We start from the raw sequence: 18,401 nt of genomic DNA, 5'->3' as shown, positions 1-18,401 counted from the left end.
CAATTGCGACAATGAGTAATTTTACTTTATTAGCTGCATGTTTTTTATAGGCACTTTATTGCAATTTTTTTTACAGGTACTTTCTTGTAATTTTACTGTCGATTCAACAGATAGTTCTTTAGACTACTCTATATATTTGATCTATATTCCTTATAGTTGCTAGTTTCTTCCACTATTAATGTAGTAATCTAGAACTATAATCCCTTATAATAATAATAATAATAAAGCAAAAAAAATAAAATATGCATAATAATAAATAATAATTACAAAATTGACAAAATAAGGATGTTGCCACACAACTTACAAAACCATCCTCTCATCAGGTGTCAGTGCCCAGGATTGCAAGCAAAATAGCAACATGCATTTTCATTTCTGATGTACAAAGAATAAACAAATAAAAATGAGAATGAAATTTCTTTATTAAAATGAAAATAAAATTGTGTAAACAAAATAAAAATTACAAGGATTAAAAGGGATTAAAAATTACAAGGGTTTTATAAAATAGCTTGTGAACTTTACAGTACTGTAAAACTTGTTTGTTTTACCAAGAAAGGTTTCATTTCCGCAAATTGCATCTTCTGGAATCTAGGCACCTGTAAGGTGATCTGATTGAGAAGCTTAAGGCTTCTAATGGATTGATCAAGCTCAGTGTTATTGTTGTTGTTATTTGGTTTTCAGGAGCATTAGCAACTAAGGCCATATTGCTCCGGGATATGCGATGGTCATTTCCTGACCTTTCCACATCCTCCGCATTTGGTGGTGACGGGCTCGAACCCCGGTCTAATCAAGAAGCATGTGCTATGCACTGCTGCTCCTTCCCACCTGGCTACAGAGGCGCCTAAGCTCAGTGTTGATAGCATTCTTCCTCATTATACACATGAAAGCGCATAAATTCAGATTGAGGAAAGATGGTTGCAGGATAGATGTGCTAAAGTTTGCCTTCAGCCAGTGGGTGGTTGATTATTGGATCAAACTTCCATCTGTTGTTGTGAAAGTGGGTATCAGACAAATTATTGGAGGTGATGTGGTGTTTTTTTTTTTTTTTTTGCTGATGCTTTATAAATTTGCTTTCTTGCATCATTTGCCAATCCTAATGCTACAGTTATTTAAAAATGAAATAACTCGTATTGAATATTAAAAATTCAGTTGAATTATTTCATTTTGTTTGTCATTGAGTTATCTTGATGCTACTTTCTAAGTTGTGTTAGTTTCTATTATTCCAGTGATTCTTTGTAGTTTAATTTATGGTTTAATTCATTTAGATACATTGTGATTTGGTTTATTATTTATTTGGGTCATTATGTGTCAAAAAAAATGAATCTAGGTAGCATTACGTATCAGGCCTTGAAAAGGAATTCGTTCAGTGTTGTATCAGATACGCAATGACTGAGGAAATTATTAAATTATTCAATATGTGACACAGAATTATTAGCAATTTCAAAATAACCTATCAGGGATGCTTCCAGAAGAAGCAGAAGTATTGGAATCAATGTATGCAGAGTCACAGAAACTACTTCAAAGGGGGATTCATCTGAATAGCCATTAAACATCATGATTTCCCAAAGTTCAGTCTTTGTACTTTTTGATCACAATTGTTATTTTCACAGGTCTTCTGTGATTTAATAAATAAACAAATAGCAACATATACTTTGGATCATAGTATACAGCCAATAGGTATGAAACAAGGTACATTTTTGAATTATATTTTACTTATTTCCTCCTGGATTTTAATAACAATTAAAAGATAACATGTATTTCTTCTGTGATTGATATAATAAGCATATAGTAATAATTCATGATTTAGTGATCTGATTAAAAAAAAAACAAAAAAAACTCATCATTTAATGAAATTTAGGCTGGCTCAACAAATACAGTGAAACTTCCCTTTAACAGACAGCCATGGGGAACGAGAATGTGTCCGTTAGAGAGAAGTGCCCGCTAACAAGAAGTCTGAGGGAGAAAAAAAAAAAGAAAGAAAGAAAGAAAAATTGTTAAACGTTTAATGTAAAATTAAATTAAAATATATACAGATTTTGAACAATATTTTTGTAAATAATATACAATTACATACACAAGAGATAAAGAAAAATCGTTAAACGTTTAATGTAAAATTAAATTAAATTATATACAGATTTTGCACAGTATTTTCGTAAATAATATACATACAATTGTGCTATGCATATTATGACTTTATCTTAAGAAAAATACATACAGAAATCACTTATTTTATTCTGCACCTTCTTCCTGCTGATAATTTTGTTTTCAACATTTGTTTGGAGTGAAGAAACCATTGAAAGTCCTTCAGTATCTTCTTCAGCGGCGAAAAACATTTTTAAATGATTGATTTGTATGGGCGCTTCTTCTATTTTCATTGGTGGTTCGTCGTTAATATGTTCTTCGACAGAATGACCTCCTTCCATTTCTTCATCCTCATGAGGAACTTCTTGAAAAATATCGATGATAATGACGTTGATATCTAGAGCACCATCTTCTGTAGTGAGGTTCGAGTCTATCTTTGTAGCCAGGGTCACTTGTAGCGGAAGTATCATACATTATCAATAGATGTTGAAGTTCTTGTTCTTCTTGGTGCTCCGCATTGCTGTTCACAACTTCAATTTTTGCATTTGAGAAGCCAGACTTTACAAAACTTTACAAGACAGTTTGTTTTCTAATTGCGTTTACTGAAGAGGAAATCCATTGAATCGCATCTAGGATGCTGAGTTTCTTTGCAAGGTCACTCGCATATGTTACATCATTCATGTTTGCAATGATATGTCTTAAAACCCATTTTCTGTAGTGAAGTTTAAAATTTTTTATTATCCCTTGATCCAAGGGCTGACACTCTGCAGATGTGTTTGGTGGCAGAAAAATGATTTGAATGATACAATTCAAAGTGCGAGTGAGATGCAGCATTATCCATGAAAAGAATAATTTTTCTGTTTTGACGAATCATGTTTTGGTTAAAGTGACTTATCCATTCGCTCATGATATCTCGTGTCATCCACGCTTTTTTATTAGACTTCCAGTCAACATTCAAAAGATTCAACTTTATGCCCTTGAAACAACGAGGATTTTGTGGTTTTCCTATAACAAGAGGTTGTTCAAAGTCTCCCAGCATATTTGTACACAATAGTACAGTCAAGCATTCCTTAGAAATTTTTCCGCCCTGGCACTTTTCGTTTTTTAGATTCATTGTTTTTTCAGTTTTAGAAAACAACCCTGTTTCGTCACAGTTGTAAATATCCTTAGCTTCAAAATCACGACATAAATCTTCCAATTTGACGGTCCACTCTTTTACAACCCCAGTATCAACAGATCCACCTTCACCACTTACGGTTTTCCAATAAATTTTATGCCGAGTTTTGAACTGGTCTAGCCATCCCACAGAAGCTTTGAACTCATTTACTCCCATAGATTTCGCAACCTCTAAAGCCTTTTCCCTAATAATAGGCCCATTAATGGGAATTTTTTTTAGCACGTGTGCGACAAAATCACTCGTACATAACATTGTCAATTTGAAGTCCAACAGTTTTCGGGAATGATTTTTGAACTTGATCATTTACGTGTTGCTAAAATTGTTTGAGCAGTTCATTTTTTTTCTTTAGGATGTCGCTTACCTGCGTCTTCCCAATTTTGAATTTTGCAGCGAGATTGCGAACACTATTTTTTTGCTGATCATACGCATTATGATAGTTATAAATTACTGGAATAAGTTGCCTTCGTGGGTGGTAGAGGCCGACAGTTTGGGGAAATTCGAAGGTCATCTGGATAGTACTTTCGGGTAAGGGAAGCGCATAGGATGATAGGTTTAATTTCCTTTTTTTTTTTCTTTTTTTTTATTAATTATTATTATTTAGTTATTTATTTTATTTTATATATTTTTTTTGTTTTTATCATTGTTTTGTTCGGATTTTTTTTTTTTTTTTTTTTTTTTTGGCTGGTGCAGCATAAGCCATAGGCTTTCTTGCACCATGCGGCCGTTACTAATACTAATTAATGAGTTCGACTTTATCTTTTAAAGTTAAATGTTTACGAGAAGACATTGTGCACTTCACACGACACTGAACAAAACTGAAAACTCAAACTCAAAAGACGAAAGGCCAACAAAATCCCCCCCCCCCATGCACACACCAAATTCATCAGAAGTTTTACACGTGCCTTAAAATTCTTGAAAAAGGGTTTAGAACCACGACGTAAACCTTGATAAAATTCAGAGAATCGGAAATAGAAAATAAACACATGATTGAGGCAATACGTGGAAGAAAAGTTCCTAGAAAAAGGGCCATGAGCTCGCCCGCTGTCCGTTATGGGAAGATCAAATTAAGTGCTAATCTAAATGAAACAGTGCAGATTGCCTGTTCGCGTCCGTTACAGAGAATGTCCACTAGACAGAAGCTGAAAACACGTTAAAACCAATAGAGGAGAGTTGGGGAATTTGAAAATGTCCGTTGTAGAGAGATGTCCGTTAGAAGAAGTTTTACTGTATATCTAAAAGAGCTAAATATTAAAAAGTCATGAAAATCGCTGTACTGGGAGTAAATTTATTACATGCAGATGGACAGGACAGGCTGAAGATGATAGGCCCTATATGCATACATGCAAATGCACCTAATAATTCATGATTACATATTTAGTAAACTAATAACAAAGTAATGAGCTCCTTTAAAAAAAAAAAGAAAAAAAAAGCAACTTTTATATGTGCAAACTGAGAACATTTCTTTTCTGTGCATCTGCCATATTGCCCATTCATTCGGCCAATTAGCACACAGCAAAATATATAATTTCCAGTGCTTCAGCCATAATCTACTACAGTGAAACTTCTCCTAACGGACACCTCTCGTTAATGGACATCTCTCTACAACAGACATTTTCAAATTCCCCAACTCTCCTCCATTGGTTTTAACGTGTTTTCAGCTTCTGTCTAGCGGACATTCTCTGTAACGGACGCGGACAGGCAATCTGCACTGTTTCGTTTAGATTAGCACTTAATTTGATCTCCCCATAACGGACTGCGGGGGAGCTGACGGCCCTTTTTCTAGGAACCTTTCTTCCACGTATTGTCTCAATCGTGTGTTTATTTTCTATTTCCGATTTTCTCAATTTTATCAAGGTTTACGTCGCGGTTCTAAACCCTTTTTCGAGAATTTTAAGGCCCGTGTAAAACTTCTGATGAATTCGATGTGTGCAGGGGAATTTGGTCTGCCTTTCGTCTTTTCAGTTTCCAGTTTTGTTCAGTGTCGTGTGAAGTGCACAATGTCTTCTCGTAAACATTTAACTTTAAAAGATAAAGTCGAACTCATTAATGCGTATGATCGGCAAAAAAATAGTGTTCGCAATCTCGCTGCAAAATTCAAAATCGGGAAGACGCAGGTAAGCGACATCCTAAACAAAAAAAAAAAAAAAATGAACAATTTTGGCAACAGGTTCAAAAATCATTCCCGAAAACTGTTGGACTTCAAATTGACAATGTTATGTATGAGTGGTTTTGTCGCGAATGTGCTAAAAAAATTCCCATTAATGGGCCTATTATTAGGGAAAAGGCTTTGGAGGTTGCGAAATCTATGGGAGTAAATGAGTTCAAAGCTTCTGTGGGATGGCTAGACAAGTTCAAAACTCGGCGTAAAATTTCTTGGAAAACCGTAAGTGGTGAAGGTGGATCTGTTGATACTGGGGTTGTAACAGAGTGGACCGTCAAATTGGAAGATTTATGTCGTGATTTTGAAGCTAAGGCAGAGGAAAATAGCACTTTATACATAAAAATAAAATTACTTACACCAAAACTAAAAGGGATAATGCAGAATATTTTGAGGCACTATATGTCACACTCCAAGAAAATGATTGTCTAATAAAATAAAATATTTTATTAAACTAAAAACCAAAAGGTTTATTGCAAAATAAAATAACTTGATTTTAATATAGCTAAGGTTGTTTTTTCATATCATTTAACAATAATTCTTCATAATTTGTTAGTTTAAAAAAGTAAATTCTTTTAATATTTGATATATCACGAAGCCACTTTTTTATTATACTGAGTTTTATTTTCAGTTAACTCTTGTAGTCTTTCGTTGTCACTGGTAAATTAATTTTACTCACACTGATTCAAGATTTCATAAGCAGAGTTCAGAATAAACATCTGGCTTCTCATTTGGCACACTTTTATTAGCAAGTTTTGGTAAAAATAAAAATATCATCTCCTGTAATATGTCTAATTCCTCCTTAAATGTATTCAAAACTATCCACAACACAACACCAGATGGTAGTTTGTTCCAACGATCAGTTACTCTGAAACCATATTTTCACACACCTATTCTGCAGCTATCCTTTTTTCAATCTCTCTCTCTCTCTCTCTCTCTCTCTCTCTCTCTCTCTCTCTCTCTCTCTCTCTCTCTCTCTCTCTCTGCCTGCCTTCATTAAATTTACTCGACACATTTAAAGCCTTAAACACTTCAATTAAGTTTCCTCACAACTGCCTAGCTTCCAAGTGTTGCAACTTGCAGAACTGTGGGAAGAGTACCTACCACCTCTGTTTCCTTGACTAATAGGGTTGCTCTTCTCTGCCTCTGTTCCAAAAGATCTACATCTTTCTTAAAATGAGTTTCCACACCTGTATGCAATACTCAAGTTGTTTCCTAACCATTACCTTATACATAGTAGTGCATAGCCTTATACATATAGTTTCATTGTTCATGTTCATTTGGCTTAAAATATACAAGAATTATTTCCTTCTAAAATTCAGTTTCATTGCTGTATTATTCCTTGATCCAAATTATACTTATACAGTTAGGTGGAAAGTGGATAAATTTTACATTCTTTAATGTGATACTTAATCCTACACAATGCTAAACGGTAAAGTGATAATTGTGTTGTTAAAGCACTTTGCCCCTTTAGTAAACACAACCAAGCCAGAACCTTACAGGGAAACAATGTGCCATTGCTCTGGTTAATATTACCTGCTCACATTCCGTAGCACCAGGTGCTGTAATAGCATGGTCTAATATCAGTAACAGTATCTCCTTTGGAAGCATTATGTTCACTAAAAGAAAATCATAGTCTAAAAGATTTATTATTAGTGCATGTAGTCTTGCTGTTAATGTTTTGGCATTATGGTATCATTTTTGTTGATTCAACCACTGCTCATTGCAGTTGTCTGAATTATTTGCTGTATGATTCCTTTCACTACAAAGGTGGTACTTGTTCATATATAACCGAGTTACTGAGTAATAAATTTTTGAAAGTGTTTTCATTTATTTTTGAATTACCCTGTATAAGCCAAAGCACCACCCTCCCTTGTCAATAAATTAATAAAGGATGCTTTTCTTATCATTCACAATTACAAAATGCCAGTGAAAGACAAATTCAGATATATGACATAATAAAACTTTAAATACAATAAAAAAATAAAAAGAAAAGTTAAGTTTATATGGTATTCCATAGAGATCATTTGTTTGCTGATACAGCTCAGTGAAGTGTTACTTACAACTTCAAATACATTTAATACATCTATTGTTGAAGCTGTATGACTTCATGAATAAATTCAATAAATTACAGATTTTAGTTTGGTGCCCAGATGACTTTCAGTCCTGAATTTATCGGACACCTATGCATGGCAGTCTTAGTCACCTAGCTCTGAACTCCAAATAGTTAGGGCAGGAGCAGCAGTGTGTAGCACACGCTTCTTGATTAGACCGGGGTTCGAGCCCGTGACCACCAAATACGGAGGATGCGGAAAGGTCAGGGAATGACCACCGCATATTCCCGGAGCAATATGGCCTTAGTTGCTAATGCTCCTAAAAAAAAAACCAAATAACAATAACCAAATAGTTAGCAAGTTGCCAACTTGGTTTTCAAATGCATTATACTAAATATTATTTAATTTTAACTTAAATATAATCATATATGGAGAACCAATTCATCATCCAGTAACAGTATTTTAGGAGAACAACATTTTTGAACCAAACTGAAACGAATCGATTTCAGAAAAAACAGGAGCAAAGTTTCCAATATTTCTCTGTATCTATCACTGGAGGTAAAAAAATAAATTTTGTTGTCAGTAATTGTTTGACAGATGCCACTCAACATGTGCATATAATTAGGTTTAACTTAATTCTTGAATTTTTGCTTTTGCTTACTGTGCAATAATCAGTAGAGATTTCTGGAATTTTCAGTGGAGAAATTAAAGAAAACATTCCGAGTTTCAGTTCTGGGAGACAGAGTAGATGGAAGAGCACAACTTCTGAAATGTTGTCTGGAGTCTTGTCAACTCCATGCAACAGGTTCAGCCTAATATACATCATAGTTTATTATTATTTTATTAAAGTATTATAATTTACACTTCCCCTGTTATTTGGTTTATATCCTCAGTTATTATATTTCTTATTGGCATTTTATGCTCTACTTCTTTTCCATTAAACTTCACTGATAGTTAAATCATTGGTGGTGGTATCCCAATCACAACAAGCATGGTGGTATCTGGTCCTGAAGAGAGACAAAATTTTCTTTTTTATTTCTAATTAAAAATTGATTTTTTTTTTTTTGTTTTTTTTTTGCTTTCAGTATAAAATGAACGTTTCACTTAATAACTCTGCGTAAGCAACATTTTTAATTTCCAAAACTGCTTAAATAAGATTATGCATATTTAGGAAGGCAGACAAAAAAAACTACTAACTTCAACAATTAATGTGGAGTAGATATTTTTATGGTGTGCCTTTTAGCTCTTTGCCACTGCTGCTGGGTTTAATGTGGGGTTAAATGATGTATTCATTCCCTTTCTTTGTTTTTTTAATTCCTGGATTTTAATGTCATTAAAGGGATAAAGGGATGGTCCACTGTTTTCCTTCAGAAATAAATCATGCTCCAGTTTTTGAATCTCAGGAGATCATTTAGATCAAGTGTAGGGCTAGCTTCTAATAAATTATTTAGAGGTAAAAATATATATATTGACAATATAACTAAATTGTCTTATTTGTTTCTCATCTCCCTTTCAGATTTTGCCATACTTTGTGATGGTTTCACTAGGTCATCTTCCAGGTTTACCTGGACTGTTTGTAGCAGGGATATTTAGTGGAGCTTTAAGTACTATGTCATCAGCCATTAACTCTTTGGCAGCAGTAACATTGGAAGATTTTATTAGACCATACTGTGTTAAAAATATATCAAACAATACAGCTGCTGTCATCTCTAAACTGTTAGGTAAGAGCACAGAACAGGTTCCAACAAAAATAATCCTACTGTACTCTTTACAATGGAGATGCTATATATGATGTTCTCAGTTCATATTTAATTAAAATTTAACTAACTCTGTGTGGAAGTAAATAACATAATTTTTATGTTTACAATACTCAAGGAATACAACTTGCATTTGAAATTGGTATTTATGCAAATCCAAACTGATATGTGTCCTAGTATAAGAATAAATACTAAATACAGTATACAGTGTTAAACAAATTAATGTCAACTCTCCTGTCTTAACCTGTTAGCTTTTTTGGCTCAAATTTCAGTTTTTTTATTTTGGGCACAACAAAATTCATATTCTTCGGATGATTTTTTATTTTATATTTTTATTTTATTAATAAACTGAATATTTTATCCAGTTGATTGATATCAGCTGAATAAAATATTCAATTGATATCAATTTCTGCAAAAAAAAGAAAATCAGTCATATATTATTACTGGTGGACAGAATTATATTGACTAATGAATATTTTTAAAACAGATCATATTATTCACTTAAAAACCATAATTAATATTTCATTAACATCTAAAAGAAGGTATAACAACTTTATAGTGTTGGCATGAGCACACATTTTGTTAATATTTCAAGATAGTGTTTTCTGATAACTACCTCCATCAACATGTGTTTCATATGAGTTTCATTAACTCATGTTTTAAACTGCATTCACATATTTTCTCTGGGGGTTCAGATCTGGTGAATTATCAGTCCAAGATGATGTTTTAACAATTTTGAACAAAATGCTCTTAACACTCTTGCTTGGTTACTTAAGTCATAGTCATCTTGTTGAGAGTATCATTTGAGAATAAAAAAATTCCATTGTATATTATGGCATTCACAGTGATCTCAGAGAACTTCACACCATGTCAATACACCAGTGGGGAACTTCATGGTTTGTCACAAGGTTTTCAAACTTTTCTTTTGGATGTGAAACCCTTCTCTAGACTTAACACTTTTGCTAATCTAAATCTTCTGCAGAATCCCAAAGTTATTTAGAACAGTAACAGTTAACAATAAATTAAAGCCAGTAATAGAAGTGTACAATTTAAGTAAAAAACAAACAGACCATTTGCAAAACCCTAGCATTCCATGTAATATGCTTTGAAAACTACTGCTCCAGAGCAGTTTGAAAACTACTGCTCCAGAGCAGTTTGAAAACTAATGGTCCAGAGTCTTTATTCTGTATTAAAATATTGTTGGTGAATAAAATATCTTTATTCCAGATCATTCTATGTTATTAGCCCTCTTTTTAATTAAAAAAAAAAGGAAAGAAATGAAGATCATAAAATCACCTCTCTCTCTCTCAGTAAAAAAATCTCAACTGCAGTAAGCTTTCATGGAATCCAATTTGAAAACTTATGGTTTAACATACATGAAGCCTGCAGATTCACTACAGCTACAAAAAACTGCATAGCAATTGTTGACATCAAATTAATTTTTGTTTCGTCATTCAACAAAATGCTGTGTATTTGTAAAATACACAGCATTTTATCCAGTATCAAATGTTATATATCAAAATCCCCTCCTGCCAACCCTGTCTCCTTCAATCCATGCACGATATTACTAGTACTAATACTAACCAGTACAGTCAGTCCTCGTATAACATGTGTTTACACTACACGAATTCGATCATACATGATTTATAAATAAGGGAACGATATCTTATATAACATGAACCGAATTCGCTTATGCATGATTCACCTTTGTGTTTACAAGAAATGGCAGTCAAATGCAACACGATAGGAATGAAGAGAAGATTCTGAAAATGTATTTGTTTTTTATATCAGGAAGGGGAAACACATTTCACCATAATAACGTAAAAACCAACACAATTCCAGCTATCGGCATAATCACAAATGCAATTAGATCGAGTTTACTACCAGTTTTTAACAGATTCCACTAGCAGAAATGCAACTGGAAATTTTTTTATGGTAGTAACCCCTAGAAATGTGCTTTAGTAAAATGTGATGTGTTAATAGTGTATCTCTGCCTTTACGGTGTTGTTTATTCAGTTGCTACACGCGCTCAGCTTTGTTTATGTGTATCATGCGTGCCTCCTCGTTTTGTAATTGTGCTTTATTCCCTAAAAATGAGTAAAATACTTAAAAGGTGTGAAAAGGAAGCGTCCTGGTGAAGACACTGCAGATTCAGAGAGAAAAAGAAAACCAATATCGATAAACAGACGGACTGGGTCAAAAATTCTTACCCGGGAAAATTTATAGTGGTCTCACATCACGTATCTCATATGGCCAAAATCACACCGGCCTCCGGCCCACCGGGGTTTCCCCGGTAAGGCTTATGGCCAGTCCGCCTCTGTCGATAGTGAAAAAATATGAAATTGGGAAACGCTTTGAGCGAAATGAAAGACCATGTGATATTGCACGTGCTACAGACCTAAATGAGGCAACGCTGAGAATTACAAAGAATGCAGAGAAAATAAAAACAACTTTCATAGCAGGAACAACTCAAATTGTAATTAAATCCATTAGATTAAGACACAAAGAATCTGTTTTGATAGAAAATCAAACAAAAAACAAGTTTGCTTACAATAGAAACAAAAGCATTAGCAATATTTTATTATGTAATAGTCGTAATAAAATACGTAGGTATTTTACGATTATTTATTGTTTGGTAATGTTTTGGTTACAAATGTGTGTTAAGTCTTGGGTGGTCGGCACCTAACCCTATTTTTTCCATAGGGCCTGTTGTTTATATTGCACGAGGGTTTATAGGAACACAACTATCGTGCTATACGAGGACTGACTATACCACTATTATAAAATAACATAATAATATAATACTAATATAATATATAACTACTAATATAATATAATAATATAATACTAATACTAATATAATACTAATACTAATACTCACTACACTATCATTACGGGGGACTTCAATGCAAAGGTTGGAAAGAGACAGAACAGTGCAGAAAGGAGAACTATAGGAAATTTTGGAATTGGTGAAAGATTTGTGGAATTTGCAGAACCTTGAGGAATGTCAGTAGTGAACACTTTTTTCAAGAAAAGGGTGAACAGAAAGTGGACATAGAAGAACCCAAATGGATTAACAACTAATGAAATAGTCTTCATCCTCACTAACAGAAGGCACCTCCGTAGCCAGGTGGGAAGGAGCAGCAGTGCGTAGCACACGCTTCTTGATTAGACCGGGGTTCGAGCCCATCACCACCAAATACGGAGGACGCAGAAAGGTCAGGGAATGACCGCCCGCATATCCCGGAGCAAATATGGACTTAGTTGCTAATGCTCCTAAAAACTAAATAACAAACAAACAAACATCACTAACAGAAGATATATCATGAATGATGTTACTGTCCTGAACAAGGTAAATGTTGGAAGTGATCACAGAATGGTAAGATGCACACTTGATATAGATGCAAGAAAAGAAAGGAAAAAATTTATTTGAGTAAATAATACAAAGGTCTTTGAGATAACAGAAGAGGAGAAAAAGCATTGTGCACTGGAACTTAAGAACAAGTTTAAGCTTCTGCAGATGGCTCAGGACCAAGATATCGATGAGGAATATTACAACTTTGTGAAAATAATAAAGCCCAAGAAATCTATAGGTAAAAATAAATCGAAAGAAGAAAAAAATTAGCCAAGAAACACTTGTCATGATGAACCGAAGATGACAAATGAAGAGCAAGATAAACACTGACAAGGAAAAAATTGAGTATACTGAGTTATGCAAAGCCATTAGAAAGAGATTCGGAGAGGACATAAGAAGATTTAACACAAGAAAAGTAGAACAAGCATTAAGGGAAAACAAAGGACTTAAATCAGCAGTAATACAGAAAGACAAATGATACTGAAACTAAAGAATAGCAATGATGTACTTATAAATAGCAGAGAAGGCATAATTCAAATAGCAGAAGACTACTATGGAGAACTATACAAGGAGCAAGGGAATGATGCCAGCAGTAGGGAAGATGGATTGCAAATTAGTAACACATACAACATACCTGATATCCTTCCTGATGAGGTAGAACATGCATTGAAGAATCAGAAAGCTCTGGGGGAAGATGAAATTACTGTAGAGTTAAAATTGGGAGGAAGCGACATGACATAAAAACTCGCAAGACTTCACAAAATGCATTAGAAAAGGTGTGCCCCTAAGGAGTGGAATAATGCAATCATAATTTTGCTGCATAAGAAAGGAGATAAATCAGAAATTGAAAATTATAGACCAATTAGCTTGTTATCCCACATCTACAAGTTGTTCACAAGGGTCATTACTAACAGATTAGAAAGAATACTTGATGAGAATCAACTGAAAGAGCAAACTGACTTTAGGACAGGATTTTCAATGGATCACCTCCACATATCACAGCTAATCGAGAAAGCAAATGAATATAAAACACCATTATGCCTGGCATTTGTGGATTATGAAAAGGCATTTGACTCTACAGCACAAGGCAAAGTTTTGGGCACTGGAAAGACAAGGCATAGATACCCCATGTATTATGATTTTAAAGAAAATGTATGAGAACATTACATCCTTTATTAGACTAGACAAAGACAGTAGTAAATTTAAAATTGAGAAAGGAGTTCGACAAGAAGACAATATCGCCGAAGTTGTTTACTGCTGCCCTTGAGGAAGCTTTCAGAAAATTTGATTGGTCGAAAGAAAGGCATCAATGTGAATGGAGAGTACCTAAACCATTTACGATTTGCAGATGACATTGTGGTCATAAGCCACAATCCCAAAGAATTAGAGGAAAATCTTAATCAGTTATGCAGAGTTAGTAAGGATTCTGGACTAAAGATGAATATGGCTAAAACAAAAGTAATGATGAACAAGTATGCCACAGAAAGGGATATAATGATTGAAGGAGCAGTAATTGAAAAGGTGGAGTCATATACTTATCTGGGACAAGTCATTAGTTGTAATAATGATAAATGGCTGGAAGTCAAGAGAAGAATACATTTTGGATGTATAGCATTCAGGAAATAGTCACATACTGAGGAGCAGTATCCCAATTTGTCTGAAACGTAAAATAATGAACCAATGTATACTCCCCACCATGACTTATGGAAGTGAAACTTGGGCACTCACCAAAAGAATGGAAGAGAAGCTGAGAACTACACAGTGAAGAATGGAACAAATTATATTGGGAATCAGACTGTTAGATAAGAAGAGAAACACATGGATTAAGCAGCAAACTGAAGTAAACAACATTCTTATCAAAACTAAAGAACTAAAATGGTCTTGGGCAGGACACATAGCTCGAAGACATGATGACAGATGGACTAAGAAAATAACAGAATGGTACCCAAGAGGAGCTAGAAGTAAACTTGTAAGACAGTGACGGAGATGGACAGATGAAATTCATGAGTTTGTGGGTAGTAAATGGATGGCCATTGCACAAAACAGAAGGAACTGGAAAGTTGCTGGAGAGGCCTTCATCCTACAGTGGATTGAAAATAGCTGATGATATATTAATATTAACACTAGGAGGTCAATGACTCTCATCAACTGGTGCAATACCACTACTTTTCTTGTTGACCGGGCTAGTCGGGTGGGTAAAGTGCCTGCCTGGCAACCCAAAGGTCGTGGGTTTGAATCCCTCCTCGGACTTGGATCAAAGTACTGCAAGAACCTTGGGAGGTGCATTATGGCAACAGAAGCCGATGTGCCAACAACTACCAAAAAAAAACAAAAAAAAATACTTTTCTTATTGGAGACTGGAAGTGGCAAAACCCATTTACTTAGCCTCCAGAACAGTTTCCAGCATCCCCTCCTTCCTCATCTCCTTCAACCCATGCACATTACTAAGTACTGTAGGTTTTGATACCTATAGTACGTTTTTGGGGTTTTCATAAAAAAATACCAGTGCTGGTGCTGATTAAGCAAAACATAATGCATGCTTGTCACTATTCTTTAATGAACATTGGCTTCTGAATTGAACAGCATGATTTTGCACCCAATTATTCAACCTTCTTACAGTTCTCCAGATTGTTTCTGTTACAATTATTTCTATCTGCTGTTTGTCAAGACTTTGGGAACAAGTATAACAGCCTTGAGTGCAAATACAGCAAAGGTGATTACATTAGCTGGCACAACAACCTTTTTCTTTTTTTTATTTTCACTCCCTGTTAAAATTCGGCCTAATTCTTGTAGATTTTATTTTGCAGAATTCAAATATGGCAACCATATAGCTGTAACACACACCAATTTTAGGGGAGAAGGAATTAAAGTCAAAAGTTTCTAGTAAAAATGATATTGTATAATTTTAAAAAAAAAATGTTACATGCACTACTAAATGTTGAATGATGGATCTATTAAACTTATTCCATTTACAAAAATGTTTAACTGACAACACTTATTTTGTCATTTTTTGCCATTTATAATCATCTGTTGGTATCCATACGAGATTCCAACAGAGTAGTCTGCCAACACTTTCCCTGGTATCTCTTTTCCATTTGAGAAATATTGTGGTGAAACCTTTCACTGTGTTCATTGAAGACTGCCCCAAGTTTTCAGGAAAAGTCTAACTGGGAATGCAGGAAATGAAGCTTTAATGACATGTTGCATCCCAACTCTCTGTACACTAAGTTTAGCTAAAATCATTTGAGGACCGACAAAAATTCTCCCTTTTATCTTCGCCTCACTGATTGGAAGAAACTTTTGCTTCACACAGGGTGCCTCCGTAGCCAGGTGGGCAGGAGCAGCAGTGCGTAGCACACGCTTCTTAATTAGACCGGGGTTCAAGCCCACGAGCCACCAAATATGGAGGATGCGGAAAGGTCAGGGAATGTCCATCGCATAACCCCGGAGCAATGTGGCCTTAGTTGCTAATGCTCCTAAAAACCAAATAACAACAACAGCTTCACACAGGAAAATCCTTCTCCTTTTTTGTCCATCGCCTTCACAAATATTTTTATCAAACCTAGCTTGATCTGTAATGGAGGCAAATAGATTTTTGATTTATCCACCAAAGGAGGATGTGTTACATTTTTCTAGTCTGGTGTAATTTCTGAACAGTCTGGCCATTATTTATTATTTTTTTTTTACCCTTTAGTGGAAATCCTTCGCTCAGCTGCCCTACTTGCATAAAAAGCAGCTGTATATTTAGCATATCCACCTTGTAACCCAGTCAGCAAAGCTGCCATTATTTGATAGATATTTCATTTTTATTCTTGTATTCGTCACAGATATTCCATTTGTATTCTTGATATCATATTTTTTCAAAAGAACCAATGGGTTCTCATATATTTCCTTCATGTGAACTGCATGGGACAGTTGTATAGACGGATACTTATTTCCATTGTGGAGTAAAACTGCTTTCAAACAGACTGGATGAATCAATGAAAAGCCTCCAGTGCTTGTGGATATGCTCCAGATGCCACTCTTTCATTAATTCCTGGATATTGTTAAAATAAACCAAAGCACCATCCACTGATAATAGGTTATGTTAGATTGCATCTTCCTATAAAAAGACACCTTGACATCCTTTCCAAGAAGATTCGACTGCTGAAACTGTGGTCCTAGTAATTGAATTGAGCCTTGGTTTGGGAGAGGTCCAAATCTCTAACCAAATCATTCAATTCTGCCTGAGTGATTAGATGTGGCTTTGTAGCATCCAGAGTTAGTCTGGATCTATACTCATTTTGAGTTTTGCATCTTCTGGAGACTTCTTTTTCGATCCTGAATCAGAATAGAGTCCATAAGTGGTGGCCTTGGCACTACCATTGTATCATTGTGAGAAACTGGCCTTAGAGCCCAAGGTATGTTGGGCTCTATTTTATGCTTAGATTTTCTCTACTTTATGCTTAGATTTTCCAGAAAAACTACAAATATTGTTTATGCAAAAGTAACAATCATTTATGAGCTCTCAAGCTTCCCACCATATCATCAGAAGAGCAAAAGGCATCGATTTATGACTACCTCTAAACCAGCTGTTAATATCCTTGAACATGAGCTACAGGAAATTTTTAAAGCCCATACTTTATCTTGATCTCTAACCTTACATCCAAAATAGAGTTCATAGGCTTTTCTCACAAGTTGTGACAGTGGCTTCCACTGTGATTTTAATACTACTTTGCCACAAATGTAGCAAAAGCTATCAGGATTATTTTGGAAAAAACACGACTTATTTCATATATGGTTGAGGTAGATGCACATAAAAACACAATTAATAAATATTAGGTTTTTATTTCTTTTTTAAACACGGTTTACGATTTACAGTAATGTGCACAACACTTGTTTACAAACACTAATTCACTAAAATTGTTGTTCACTTTGTGCACCACTCGCTCTCTGAAATGCACACTTTTTGAAATATGAAAATGTTTGCTTGGTGCGGAACCAACTTGTATATATACCAGTAGAGAAGTTTCTAGAAGGCTCACAATGTTTCTAGAGAACTCCGTCAAAAGTTCTAGAACTGTCCAGAAACATCCAGACCTTTCAATTGATCAATCAATGGACACTGCTCTTCATGGATTAATGTTATTAGTGGAGCTCCCCAGGGTTCAGTGCTGGGCCCATTGTTGTTTTGTATATTTATCAATGATATTGATGAAGGTATATCATGCTTAATGTCCAGATTTGCAGATGATGCAAAGGTTAGCAGGGTTGTTGTCGACAGTAATGACAGTGTGCTACTGCAACAGGATCTGGAAAAGTTGGGCATATGGGCTGATAAGTGGCAACTGAAGTTTAACATTGACAAATGCAAAGTACTGTATATAGGTAGCAGTAACCTCTAAGAAATGTACCAACTGTGTGGTACTACACTCAGGGTATTGAAAAAGACCTGGGGGTAATTGTGCAGTCAGATATAAAGTTTTCTGAGCAGTGCAGTCAGTTTGCCAGAGCAGGTCATGGGGTCTTGCCAATGAAATACAGGAATTTTGCTAGCAGGGTTAAGGAGGTGGTTATCCCTTTGATGGTCTGTAGGCCCTATTTTAGGAAAGATGTATAGCTGCGGGAACGAGTACAGAGAAGGGCAGTGAGGTTGGTGAGTGGAACAAAGGGTTGCTCTTATCAAGTATGACTTAAGTTCTGCAAATTGTAGCATCTGGAGACTAGGCACCTGCGAGGTGCTCTGAGGTGTATGAGGCCTTGAATGGTGTGAACAAGCTGAATGCTGATGGGATTCTCCCTCTTGCTCAGATTACGAACCTGAGGGGCATAAACTGAAATT

General features: G+C 35.0%; 1 protein-coding gene across 1 annotated transcript in view; it reads left to right on the top strand.

The window, feature by feature from the left end:
• The window catches only part of LOC150090942 (putative sodium-dependent multivitamin transporter), a 230,824-nt gene that overhangs the window by 145,298 nt on the left and 67,125 nt on the right, over window positions 1-18,401 (top strand). Inside the window, exon 8 of the mRNA XM_090373547.1 lies at window positions 8,985-9,189. Within this exon, the coding sequence (XP_090229673.1) occupies window positions 8,985-9,189 (205 nt within the window). The remainder of the gene's footprint in view (window positions 1-8,984; window positions 9,190-18,401) is intronic.

Source organism: Mastigoproctus giganteus, chromosome 1 (assembly GCF_048544385.1).
Source record: "Mastigoproctus giganteus isolate SK-2022 chromosome 1, ASM4854438v1, whole genome shotgun sequence".
Taxonomy (NCBI): domain Eukaryota; kingdom Metazoa; phylum Arthropoda; class Arachnida; order Uropygi; family Thelyphonidae; genus Mastigoproctus; species Mastigoproctus giganteus.
The sequence above is the reverse complement of the archived record's forward strand: the minus strand, read 5'-3'. Positions and strand labels throughout refer to the sequence as shown.